Source organism: Neophocaena asiaeorientalis, unplaced genomic scaffold, assembly GCF_003031525.2.
Source record: "Neophocaena asiaeorientalis asiaeorientalis breed wild unplaced genomic scaffold, Neophocaena_asiaeorientalis_V1.1 scaffold30, whole genome shotgun sequence".
NCBI lineage: Eukaryota > Metazoa > Chordata > Mammalia > Artiodactyla > Phocoenidae > Neophocaena > Neophocaena asiaeorientalis.
In genome coordinates this window covers 12,715,635-12,727,441 of record NW_020174923.1, presented here as the reverse complement: position 1 = coordinate 12,727,441, position 11,807 = coordinate 12,715,635, and the positions used below count along the sequence as shown (strand labels likewise).

Below are 11,807 nucleotides of genomic sequence, written 5' to 3'. Positions count from 1 at the left end.
TCAAAAACAAACCTCACAGAGAAGCTTCCCTTCAGCAGCTCTCAGCGCAGGGACAAGGTCTACCGATGGGCACCCCATGCAGGCGGGCCGCGGGTACACTGTTCTACTGGAGCATCGGGTCAGACGGGCACCTTGGCCAGTTCACCCCCCTCACTCCTGGCAGCTTTGTTATGAATAGAGCAGAGCCTCCTTTTACTCTCAAATACATAGTGTGGATAAAAATCATATGGTCACCCTATGTGGCAAGTTCTCTGACCCCCTCCCCTCCACAGTTGGGGTCTCTGGGGTCAATGCCTCCCTCCCTGGGGCCAGGGGTCTTCCAGCTGCTTCAACCAACAGAGCCAGGCAGAAGCAACACTGTGACTGCCAAGCCCAGGACCCTCTGCCTGGGACACTCTCCCTGGAAACCCAGTAGCCACATGCAGAGGTGCCACGCAGGAGCCACAGTCCACAGGCCCAGCTGAGCCTAACCCTTCTAGTCACCCACACAGTGCGGGCTTCTCAGGCAAGGCCCTTGGCAGCAAGGGGCAGAGACAAGCACCCCCCCAGCCCATGCCCTGGCCTGTCAGGACCCACAGAATCCACACACAACAGCTGCCGTGCAGAGCCACAGGCTTAGGGGGTGGCTTGTCCACGACAGACACAACTCCCTCCTTAGGATCCGTGTGAGGGACTGAAATCTCACCCTGCAGGCACCACCCCGGCAGCAGTGTGTGGGACACATGGGGAGGCCACTCTCAACGTCCGGGAAGCTGAGGTGGGGCACCTAGACCAGGGCAGACGGTCTGCAGGGGGAGGGAGGCTGGACAGGCAATGGCAGGAAACAGAACTGACAGCACCTGGTGACCACTTAAACGCTCTTTGGTCTCATTCACTGATAAATAATAAGAATTTAAAATACGAGGAAAGGCCCCAAATGCTCTCACACATGAACATCCTTCATTTGTCAAATTCCTTACAAAGTCTAAGTAAGAGAAAAGAACAAGTAGTGAAGACTTCCCAGGACAACTGTCACTGACACAGCCCGCCACTGGGCATGGGCAGATGGTGACAGTCCCCCATGGTCCCCACCCCACAGAGGGGACCAGCCCCGAGGCCAGGCTGCAGGCCACTGTCTGGACCAAAGGGGGCCCAATACCCCATCTTTTATGGGTTCAAGGTGGGTTCTTTTTTTCTTTATGGTACGTGGGCCTCTCACTACTGTGGCCTCTCCTGTTGCGGAGCACAGGCTCCGGACGCGCAGGCTCAGCGGCCATGGCTCAAGGGCCTAGCCGCTCCGCAGCATGTGGGATCTTCCCGGACCAGGGCATGAACCCGCGTCCCCTGCATCGGCAGGCGGACTCTCAACCACTGCGCCACCAGGGAAGCCCAAGGTGGGTTCTTTTTATCCCTACACTTTTCCTGACCTTGAAGCCCACAGGATTTCCCAGGGGCGGGGGTGCTCTGTACGCACAAAGGCAAAGGTCACAGGAGTTACAGACTCTCCCATGAACAGACCTAGAAGGGCTAAAGGGATGAAAAGGAACAAAAATCACAGAGGGCCAGGGCTTTGATTTTGTTTCTTAGTCTATTTTTCCACGTAAAGTAGGGCCGTCTTCACTGCCCTTCCCTCCTGAGAGCACACGGTCCAACCCGGCACGTGCAGAGAACAGTGACCCCCAGCAACGGGAGGAAGCGGCCGACAGAAATGCTCTCATCTCCAGATGGTCAGGAGGATCCATCAGCCGGACCACTAAATGGGGAGTGTACCCCATTTTTCATGGAAGCATAAAACATGAGCCAACTGAAAACCACCAGCTGGAAGCACACACTCCATACAAGCCATCACACCACAGAGAGACGAGACCACATAGCACACCTATCTGAGGAGAGATGACCGCCAGGTCTGTTCCTGTTGTTCTAGAAACCAGCACAGCACAAAGTGCAAACAAATGCATTTCTCAGTAATCACTCTAAACCACCACACCTTCTGATCACTACCCACCCAAGCCAGCTCTTCTGCACCATGCAACCAGCTTCCCTCCCCAGGGCATGTTCTCCAGCCATAAATCACAGGCTGTCGGCTGTTGAGAGCAAGTCCGCCCGGCTGCCAAGCAGGAGATGCTGGTCTGAGGCCCCTGAAGGCACCACTGAGTCAAGGGCAAGAAAAGCAGCTCCACCCTAGGCCCTGGGAGAAAGGGGCCCACACCACACGGCTCAGGGGTGCCACTTACTAGCACCCAAGAATTACCCTGTGAGCTGATGAGCACTGGCACTGAGGGGCACCTCACTGCATGACGGCCCCATTCCCAGTCCCTCAGAAAGATGTGACATCACAAACACACCAACCAGCAGACAGGATGGGGCTCAGGCAGGACAAGCTCCCCCATTCTGTGCTCCTGAGTCCTGTCCCAGGGCAACAGAGGGGACCACGCCCCAGTATCACAGCTGTTCCTGGATGTGCACACACGAAGGGGACAAGACGTAAACAGAAAGGACCATCAGCACTGACACAACAGTTTCAGGCTGGACGCCACTCCAGAGCTTGACTGATGGTCCTTGCTGGAGCCACAGAGCCGAGCCAGGACCAAATCTTCCATGGAAGGCAACAGAGCCCAACAGCTTGGCGCCCTCTGAGTAACACCCAAGGGCGCTATACAGACGAATTCTCTTAACTCACGCTCCAGGCCCCCCTTCCCTGCAGGTCAGAGGAGAAGAACCCCACCACCTGCACCACCCTCCACCCCGACACACACACACACACACACACACACACACAACTGGCTTGCAAAAATAAAAGGGAGGGGGAGGGCCACCACCACCCCAAGAAATGACAGTAACCTGAAACTGTACAGGGGATCACCAAGAAATATAGGAGGACAACTGGCCTGAAGGCCATGCCCACTAGACTGTGCTCAGGACCAGGCCTGAGGGAGGGGAGGGGCAAGCCAGCCCAACCAGAGGCACCTCCCACCCCAAGAAGCAGCAAGACATCTGTTCTCTCGAGAGGGTGCCTGGTTTACTTCCTCAGGACTGCATACACTAAGGGGAAAACAAAAAACTTCCAAATGTGGAAAAAGTTTAGTGTTGAAATTGAGTTTTCAATGGCTAGGATAAACAGCTGATTATTATCAGCTAGGACCCAGAATGAAAAAATACAATTCTGATAAAATACACTTATATCAAGTAAACTATAATGGATTTTAAGTACACAAATATGTAAATAAAAATTAACTTCAAAAAGAAATGTTTAAATGATCAAAATAATCACATTAGTTTTATCTTCCCATTATGTGTTAAATCTTTTCCTAACCTAACAGTGAAATCCCAATCATAAACACACACCTTCCCAGGAGGGGAGACGGCCCGGCCCACCCCGCCCCAGCCCCTGACTGCAGCTTCCTGCGTCCTGTCTGGAAGATGAGGCTGCACGGTGCACAAGAGCCCAGAGGACACTTGACGACTGTGACCTCCTGTTTTCAGGTGTCAATCTGCTCATAACGATGTATTCCACCACCTTATTATCTACCCAGCTTCCTCAAATGTTCTAAACAGCCGCCGCGGAAGTCAGGATCCTAATAACAAGCTGCATTAAGATGTTCCCGTTTAAATGACCCCTCCTAGACCCTACCTAGCGTTTGGGCTGCCTGTGGTCCTACTACACAGAGGGGCCCAGCTTTCCAGGGCAGGGGGCGGATGACTGGGAGGCCACTCGGGGTGGCCCTCGTCCAGCCCACCCACCCCAAGACAGCGTGGTCAGACTCTACAAACCATGAGCAACCACACAAAGGTACAGGCACAAGCAGGCTTTCTACTGCCCCGATACAGGAATTTCAAACACCATGTAGCAAAAAAAAGCTAAAAGCTCTTCCCTTAAAAGGGTCAGAATCAGTCTGAAGGGCAGCAAAGATGCTGCCCCACCTTGACCTCCACTATGGGAAGAGCAAGCCTGAGGATGGCAAAGACCTGCAGGAACAATCTTGGAGGGAGAGCCAGACCAGTCGACTCCAGTCCCTCCCGAACATGCCCTGTTAGGACCACTTACTCAGTGCTAATGATTCTTCAGATAAAAATCAATTCTCAGTCGATTCACAAGTACCAAAAACACTGATCATACATCTCTTATTTGCCTAACAAAGTGACGTGTAAAGGATGCAAAAGGCATAATTCCTGCCACAGAAACTTAGAAATGATCAACATAAAGCCTGAAGTTCCCAGAGCAGAGGTCAGAGGAGGAGGCTGTGACACACAGGGGAGCGTCCCGAGAAGAGCTGGCTCGGACGCAGGAAGTGGCAGGGGTCGTGCTCTGGTGCCAAGCCCAGGGGGAGGAGGGGGCTCTGTGCGGAAGTGAGACAAGAGGAGACACAAGGAGGAAAGGGAGGAAGAACCTCGCCTGGGACCAGATGGGCAGAGCTGAGCCCACTGACGGGCTTTGACAGGGCAGGCGACCTGGGCAGCAGAAAGCAGCATGGGACCCAGAACACCCAGAGGCGGTTGTCACTGCCCAGAGGGACCCTCCAGACTGGGCCAGCCCCTGAATGGAGGGAGGGCAGCAGCAGGCAGATGGCCGAGAGGACCCTGGACAGCGTGGCTGATGGGCCAGGGAAGCGGCCAGCACAGCCCAGGGAGCACCGGACCAGTAAAGGAGGGCGGGGCCGCGGAGACGCCTCAAGCCACCTCCCCACCTTGGGGCTCGGCCCTGGACTTAGCCTGTGAGAGCACAGCCAGCCCGGCCAGCATCCTCCTCTGCGGCTGGGTCTCACTCGCAACTCAGGCAGGAGGAGGGGAAAAGCCACAGTGCGGAGCCTGAAGCACAGCAGGTGCACAGAACCAGGGCTCTGGGACCAAGGACTAGGGTCAGTGGAGAGTCGGGCACAGACAGAGCCTGAGGGACCCTGCGCTGGAGGGCAGGTGAGGGTGGCCAGGCAGCCAGGTAAGTGGGGGCTACGAGGTGGGGCACCACAGTGGAGGGACACTGGCCAAGCAGTCTGCATTTGTCTCACAGAGCACAGCGCTCTGTGTCTGTCTCATCCAAGAGGCGAAGGCACTGCGATGGCTAAGCCCCTTCCCGTGCAAGCGTGGGCCCAGGCTGGCTGCCTGCAAGCACACACCTGTCCAGCAGGACACGTCACCCCATCACACAGCAGGTGTACAAACCAGGCCGCCGGTGAACGGAGACAAGCCTCACACAGTGCGTGTTCTAACAAGACCCGTGCACTGGGCAGCCCGCCATGCATAAAACAGAGTCACGTGAGATTAAAGCAGCCTCAGAGTTGGCTGCTCCACAGCTTAGACCCCCAAGGAAACTGAGGATGACTTATTTCACCTGAATCCTATAGGAGCACACGAACATTACATAAACATCCACACCCTGAAAATGCTCACATTCAAATGGCTCTACCACGTTTTCCTCCACTGGAAACCCTGCCCCAGGCAAGTGCTATGACTAAAAAGCCCAGTTTGGTTAACTTGTCCTCTAGCCAAACAACTTTAATGAAACCACAGGGTGCCGTTCCCAAAGAATCCTGAAAGAAGAGGAATCAAAGCCACATGAGAAATGTTCTGGGTAAGCAAGTGCCTTCTCTTCAAGTTCAGGGGTGAGCTCACGCCACGCTGAGTCCAGAGGCCTGCTGCTTCCCTTCCACAGACAGGGGCATGGAGAGGCGCTGCCCCCGCTGGGATCTCAGGTGCTGCTGTAGGACCCGCTCCTCCCTGGGGGACAGAGCTAACCACGTCTGGAGTCTGGGGCGTGCATCCGGGGTGCAGCCTGCCCGTCAGAGGGTGCGGGCCACCTGCTCGACAGCCACCCTGACCTGGACACGAGGCTCCTCCACGTCCTTAAACCACGTGCCAAAGCAGGGCCCCCGCCCTCCCCACAAGGGGCTCAGGCTGTGGGACTGTGGGCATCTGCTGTCTTCACTTCCCTGCTCTTTAATCTTGTTTGTGACTGCTTTACCCTTTAACAAGGTGTACTTGTGACACTGACAGAACGGACAGAAGAACCCTCACTGTGAAGGGGGGACAACCCCAGCAGCTGGCAAACAGAATGTCGCGCCCCCGTCCGCTGCCCGCCCTCGGGAAGCACACAGAGCCACCTGTCAGTCAGTCTCTAATCTGAGGAGCCAGAGCGGAGACAGCATGCCTGCCAGTGTGAGCGGAGTGCAGCAAGTTCAAATGGCCACCAGCCTCAATTTTCAATATTGTGTTTCCCTTCCTTGAATTTCCTAGATTTCCATTAATCCTAATGCTTAAAGAGGGACTAAACCAAAGGGTGTTTCAAAGATCTACAGTAAAGAGGCCTTCCAATGAAATGAAGTTGCCAAACACTTATTTCCCTGCCAGAGGGTTAAAAATCATCCCTGCAAGACGAATAGGCTTCAAGGGAAGTAAAAATGAATCGCCAGTTTCGATGGTACTTGTTACAAGTCCACCTGTTTCGCCTAACCCACACTAATGAGCAGGTGGATAGAATGAAGCCAAGTGCATCGAAGGAGGCAGACGCAATCCTGAAGCACAGCACACCTGCAGGTTTCATCATGCACAGGGGACACCCAGCCTCCCCGTTCAGGTCTGACAAGCTCATGGCGAAACCGCTCCCGCCCGGGAGAGTTCAGCACCAACACTGTCTCCTCCTGCCCAGGCGGCAGTAGCAGCAATTAAACCAAATTTCTCCTTCAAAAAAAAGGAAAGAACATGCATGATTCCAGAAAGACCTGGGTTTTCCAGAGGAAGCACTGGGCTTCTGAAGGCTCCAGAAGGATGTGCCTGCCTTGGGAGCTGTGGGAGGGCCAGGCCTCCCCTCCCCTGGCAGGGCTCTTACACCAGGTGATACCCTCACTGAGAGCGCATCTCCCCGACAGCTCCAGGGTGCGGCTGCCGAAGGGCCTCGGCCCCGCAGGGCTTCCTGCTCTGGGCCAACAAGCGGGCAGGGACACAGGGTTCAACTTTGCTAAGCATTTGGGAAAATCATTTTATTCCTCAGGAGGAAGAGAAAATGGAGGCCTTCTCTCCTCCTGAGTGTCAAACGGGGAGATGTCCCAATAAAAAGCACTTCCCCACTCATGGCCAGTGAAGGGGCCAGCAGGAGGGCAGCAGCGGGCTTGCCAACGCCTGTGCCCCACCCAGGGAAGAAGGAACAGAACTTGGGAACAGGGTTTCCCTGGTGGCACAGTGGTTAAGAATCCGCCTGCCAATGCAGGGGACACAGGTTCAAGCCCTGGTCTGGGAAGATCCCACATGCCGCACAGCAACTAAGCCTGTGCACCACAACTACTAAGCCTCAGCTCTAGAGCCCGCAAGCCACAACTACTGAAGCCCGGGCACCTAGAGTCCGTGCTCTGCAACGAGAAGCCACCGCAGTGAGAAGTCCTCACACCGCAATGAAAAGTAGCCCCCGCTCACCGCAACTAAAGCCCACACACAGCAATGAAAACCCACCATAGCCAAAAATAAAATAAGTTAAAATAAATTAATTTTTTAAAAAAACTTGGGAACAACCTAGTGACAAGCAGTAAGAGGATCAAAAACGTTAAAAAAAAAAAGCACTGGCGCCCCCAGGACTCTCGCTGGTGGCCTGAACACACAGGCCTGCCGCTGCCAGTCCAGGCAGGGGTTACACAGGCCTCGCCAGCTGCACGCCCCAGGGGTGGTCACTGCTGGCTCCAGCCCCATGGTGGAGGCACCTGCGGCTCAGCTACCCTGACCTGAACACAGCAATGGCCTCTGGAGAGGCAGCTTCCAGGCCAGGGGGGCCTGGCAGGAGACCCCAGGAGCCTGTCAAGGACACAGATTCCAGACTGGGGGAAGGAGGTCTAAAGCAGGACAAAAGTGAGTCAGGAAGCAGCACCAGCGTCTGGGCGGGTCTACCCTGCAAGGCCAAGTGGACTGACAGGCTTGGCTGTGTTCGTCAGACCCTTGTTTCTCTGTGACCTAAGACTTCTCAATGTGACTCATACAAAAAACTAAGAATCCACTTACACTCAAACTTTCAAATAAACCATCTCAGCTGCATCCACCCATCCTTCACCAGGGCTGGATGCCCTGCACTACCTCCCTCCCCTGCCCGCCCAGGACCCCTGCAGCGATGGCCTGGTGACCAGGACCACCCGCTCCCCTCTTGTCAACACTCAGCATCATTCCTGGCCAGACACCTCCAGCACTGGCCCCCATCATAGCAATAAAGTCCTCCTTAAGCACCTCCCCACACATGCAGCTGGAACGAGAGCCACCTACAGGCTCAGGCTGATACCTGTGTTCCATCAATATCACAGGTGCGCCAGCCATAACAATTTTTTTAAAACCTCAGAAACACAGAAAAAATATTTAAATTATTGTTAAACTGGGGCTTCCCTGGTGGCTCAGTGGTTGAGAATCCATCTGCCAATGCAGGGGACATGGGTTCGAGCCTTGGTCCAGGAAGATCCCACATGCTGCAGAGCAACTAAGCCCGTGCGCCACAGCTTCTGAGCCTGTGCTGTAGAGCTGTGAGCCACAACTGAGCCCGCGTGATGCAGCTGCTGAGGCCCATGCGCCTAGAACCCGTGCTCCACAACAAGAGAAGCCACTGCAATGAGAAGCCCGTGCACCGCAGCGAGGAGTAGCCCCTGCTAGCTGCAACTACAGAAAGCCCGTGCACAGCAATGAAGACCCAAAACAGCCAAAAATAAAATAAATTTTAAATAAATTGTTAAACTTAAAAAAAAAAAAAAAACTGTTGCTACTACTGTAGCAAGGAAATTGAAAATATATGCTCAAACAAAAACTTATATACAAAATTTCAGATCAGTGTTATTCAGAGTAACTAAGAATTCCCATACAGTGGAGTATTGACCGTAAGAAGGAACAAAGCACTGACACAGGCTACAATGTGGAGGAACCGTGAACACATGATGCTAAAGGAAAGAAGCCAGACTCAAAAAGTCACACTGCACATGATTCCACTGTATGAAATGTCCGGAATAAGCAAACCCAGAGAGACAGAAAGTAGATCACTGGTTGCCAGGGGCTGGGGGATGGCAGGGGAGGAACAGGGAGGGACTGCTAATGCGTGTGGGGTTTCCTTTAGGGGTGATGAGAGTATTCTGGAATTAGACAAGTGGTGATGGTTGTACCCTGTACATATACAAAATAATCACTGAACTTATATACTTTAAAAAGGTGAATTATGTGAATTACATCTCAACTTTTTAAAAACCATTGTAAGTATAACATATCACATTTATTTACAGAATGAAAGGACACATGAATAAACAGATCACCTCATCAGACTACAGGAACATGTTTTATTTTTCCAGGTTTCTTTTTAAAACGTCTTGAGATACCCCCATCATTTAAATGCCAATCCTTCCTGAAGACAATGGCATCATAAATGAAAAGACACAGATGAGAGAACATTCTAAGTGCAGGGCAGGCAGGGAGGAGGACTGTCCTCTCCGATCCTCCCACCTCCTGTCCCTCCGCCCCAGGACATGACACCAACAGCCCCACTTCCCCCAGGCCCTCACCCTTCCTACACCCCGCCAGAACCTGCAACAGCCAAGGAAAGGAGATGGGATGACACCCAAGAAGACGACATCACGCTGAGTCACGGCCCAAACGCCACCATTTAAACATAGTCCAAATGCCCTGCTCTCCTCAGAGTGGGCCCTGAGCTCTCCAGCTTCAGAGACAAGGGCAAGGATGGAATCACACCCACTGCAATGAAAGAGCAAGGACCACAAGGCCCGGTGGCGGGGGAGCCCTGATCCCAGAGCATCAAGTGTGGCAGCCTCCCCTCCCCTGCAGAGTTTAACCAATTAAACTCAATTGATCTTTCCTCCTAGAAAAGGCACCACCAGACAAGCAAAGCAGGCAGCCAGGAAATGGTGGGAGCTCTCAGGCCAGGGGCCAGGTCTGCGCTCAGTACAGTGGTTACAAATACCCTGAGTATCTGAACAAGACCAAATTTCAAACCACCTGCCTTATTTCCTTCAAGCTGGTTCCAATCATTTTTCTCTGTAACACATCTGAGCAGCAGGAAGCTCGAGGAGGACACGCCCCTACCTGCCTGCTGGCTCCAGCTCTGCAGGCACTGGTGCCCCCTGGCGGCGATGCGCAGGGCCACCAGTCCACCCCCTTCCCCAGAGCAGAAAGCCCATCGCTAACAATGCAGGGCCAGCACTCAGTCACAGGGCCCAGTGCAAACCAGCAGAGAAAAGAAACCGTGTTCACTGTTCTGTCGGGGTTCAACATCTCCTCCTGTATTCCAACCACTTCCCCACGAAACCAAGGTAAACAGGGCTTGTTCCCAGGGTTCTGACAGCCCCACAAGCTGACTGCTGACCGCCCTGCACCACTGGGACAGTGTTTACCAGGGCCTGCAGCATCCCGTCCATGGCGATGACCCCCTCGATCGTCTGGAAGGAGGAGCAGGCCAAAGTGCATAGGCTCCAGTCCAGGAAACTCGCCATCTTCTTCTGCTTAACGTCGGGCCGCGTGACAAACCTGCCAAAAGGGGACAGACAGGTAGGTGACAGCTCGAGCGAGGCCCCAGCTGCCAAGAGCTCACCCTTTCCTGGCCCACTGCCACTCTCCAACCTAAGACCCTGGCTCTCAGGTGGCAATTCCCACCACCACCTCTCTGGGGTCTCACACAGTCCCCACCCCCACACACTTCCCACCTCCTTCCCGCCTCCTGAGCCCCCTCATCCTGAGACCCTGTGTAGCATGGGACCACCTTCACCTGAGCCCACCCACGCCCACTCTTCAGCCCAACTCTGTATCCCTTCACCTTGGGACCCCATGCTGCCACCTGCGACCTCCCTCTCTGCATCTGCCATGGGACTCCTTCCCCATCCTCTCTGTTGCACATGCCATGCAGAGCTCCAGCTGTGTCCACGGCCCCATCGTCCCCACCGCAGGCATCTGCTCAGTGCTGCACTCCCGGAATGCTGGCTCTCGCCCACCCTCCTGTACACTGGTCTGGGCCGGCACTCTCTCCAACCAGTGCACACACCCATCCCCCAGCTCTGTGACTCAGGCTGAGCCCCTGCCCTCCTAGGGGAGCTTGCAGTCTTGGGGCAGAAACAGAGGAAGCAGGCAAACAATGAGAAGGAAACAGTTGAGTGAGGGGAGGACAGCAGGCACAGGGACAGCGTCGCGGGAGGTGACCCGTGAGGACCTCTCGCTCCCCTAGCTGGCCCCACAGACCACACCCAGAGAGGGCTCGGCACCAATACCACAGAAACACGCCAGGTGGCACTACCCTGGGGGCAGCACTCGACATGCCTGGCACTGTCCTCTGCACCCCTGCAGGAGCCTCCTGTCCTGACCAGAAGCCCCCACAGGCCCCTCTTCCCTCAAAACAGCCACCACCGCCCCACGCGAGATGCTCAGCCAGCGCAGGGATTACACTGCGGCCATGTAGAAGGTCTCCGTGTCAGTAAAACAAAGCTGCCACAACTGTCTTCGCCCACCCCGATCAGGGTACACATCCAGAGACTTGGTCACCGAGGATTTACCAAACTTTAGGATGCTGGTTACAAAGGCGAACTCACATGCCACCCCCGCCGGCCAAGAAGTTGCGTTACGGCGGGTCTGAGAAGAGGGCCCAGGAATTTCATAAAATCTGCACCTCAGAGTGATCATCTAAAATGGATAACTGGTATTATATACCCTATCTCAATGTCCTTGGCCCTGTTTAAAACCCCTTGATTCTGGAGGGGGCGGATCACACCTACAGTGACCTGATCCTCAACCTGAAGACAACAGCCGGCTGGCACTCACCCTGCATGTGGGCAGGCACAGCACCTGCCGTGGGGCGGCCCTCAGGACAGGCGAGGTCACAGGCA

General features: G+C 54.6%; 1 protein-coding gene across 2 annotated transcripts in view; it reads right to left on the bottom strand.

The window, feature by feature from the left end:
* TBCD (tubulin folding cofactor D) overlaps positions 1–11,807 on the bottom strand; it is a 174,278-nt gene that overhangs the window by 138,403 nt on the left and 24,068 nt on the right. For both annotated transcript variants that reach the window (XR_003005411.1, XM_024760761.1), the window contains exon 7: positions 10,329–10,461. Coding sequence is in view for 1 of the 2 variants with exons in the window: in XM_024760761.1 (XP_024616529.1) it covers positions 10,329–10,461 (133 nt within the window). In the remaining variant the exon portion in view is untranslated. The remainder of the gene's footprint in view (positions 1–10,328; positions 10,462–11,807) is intronic.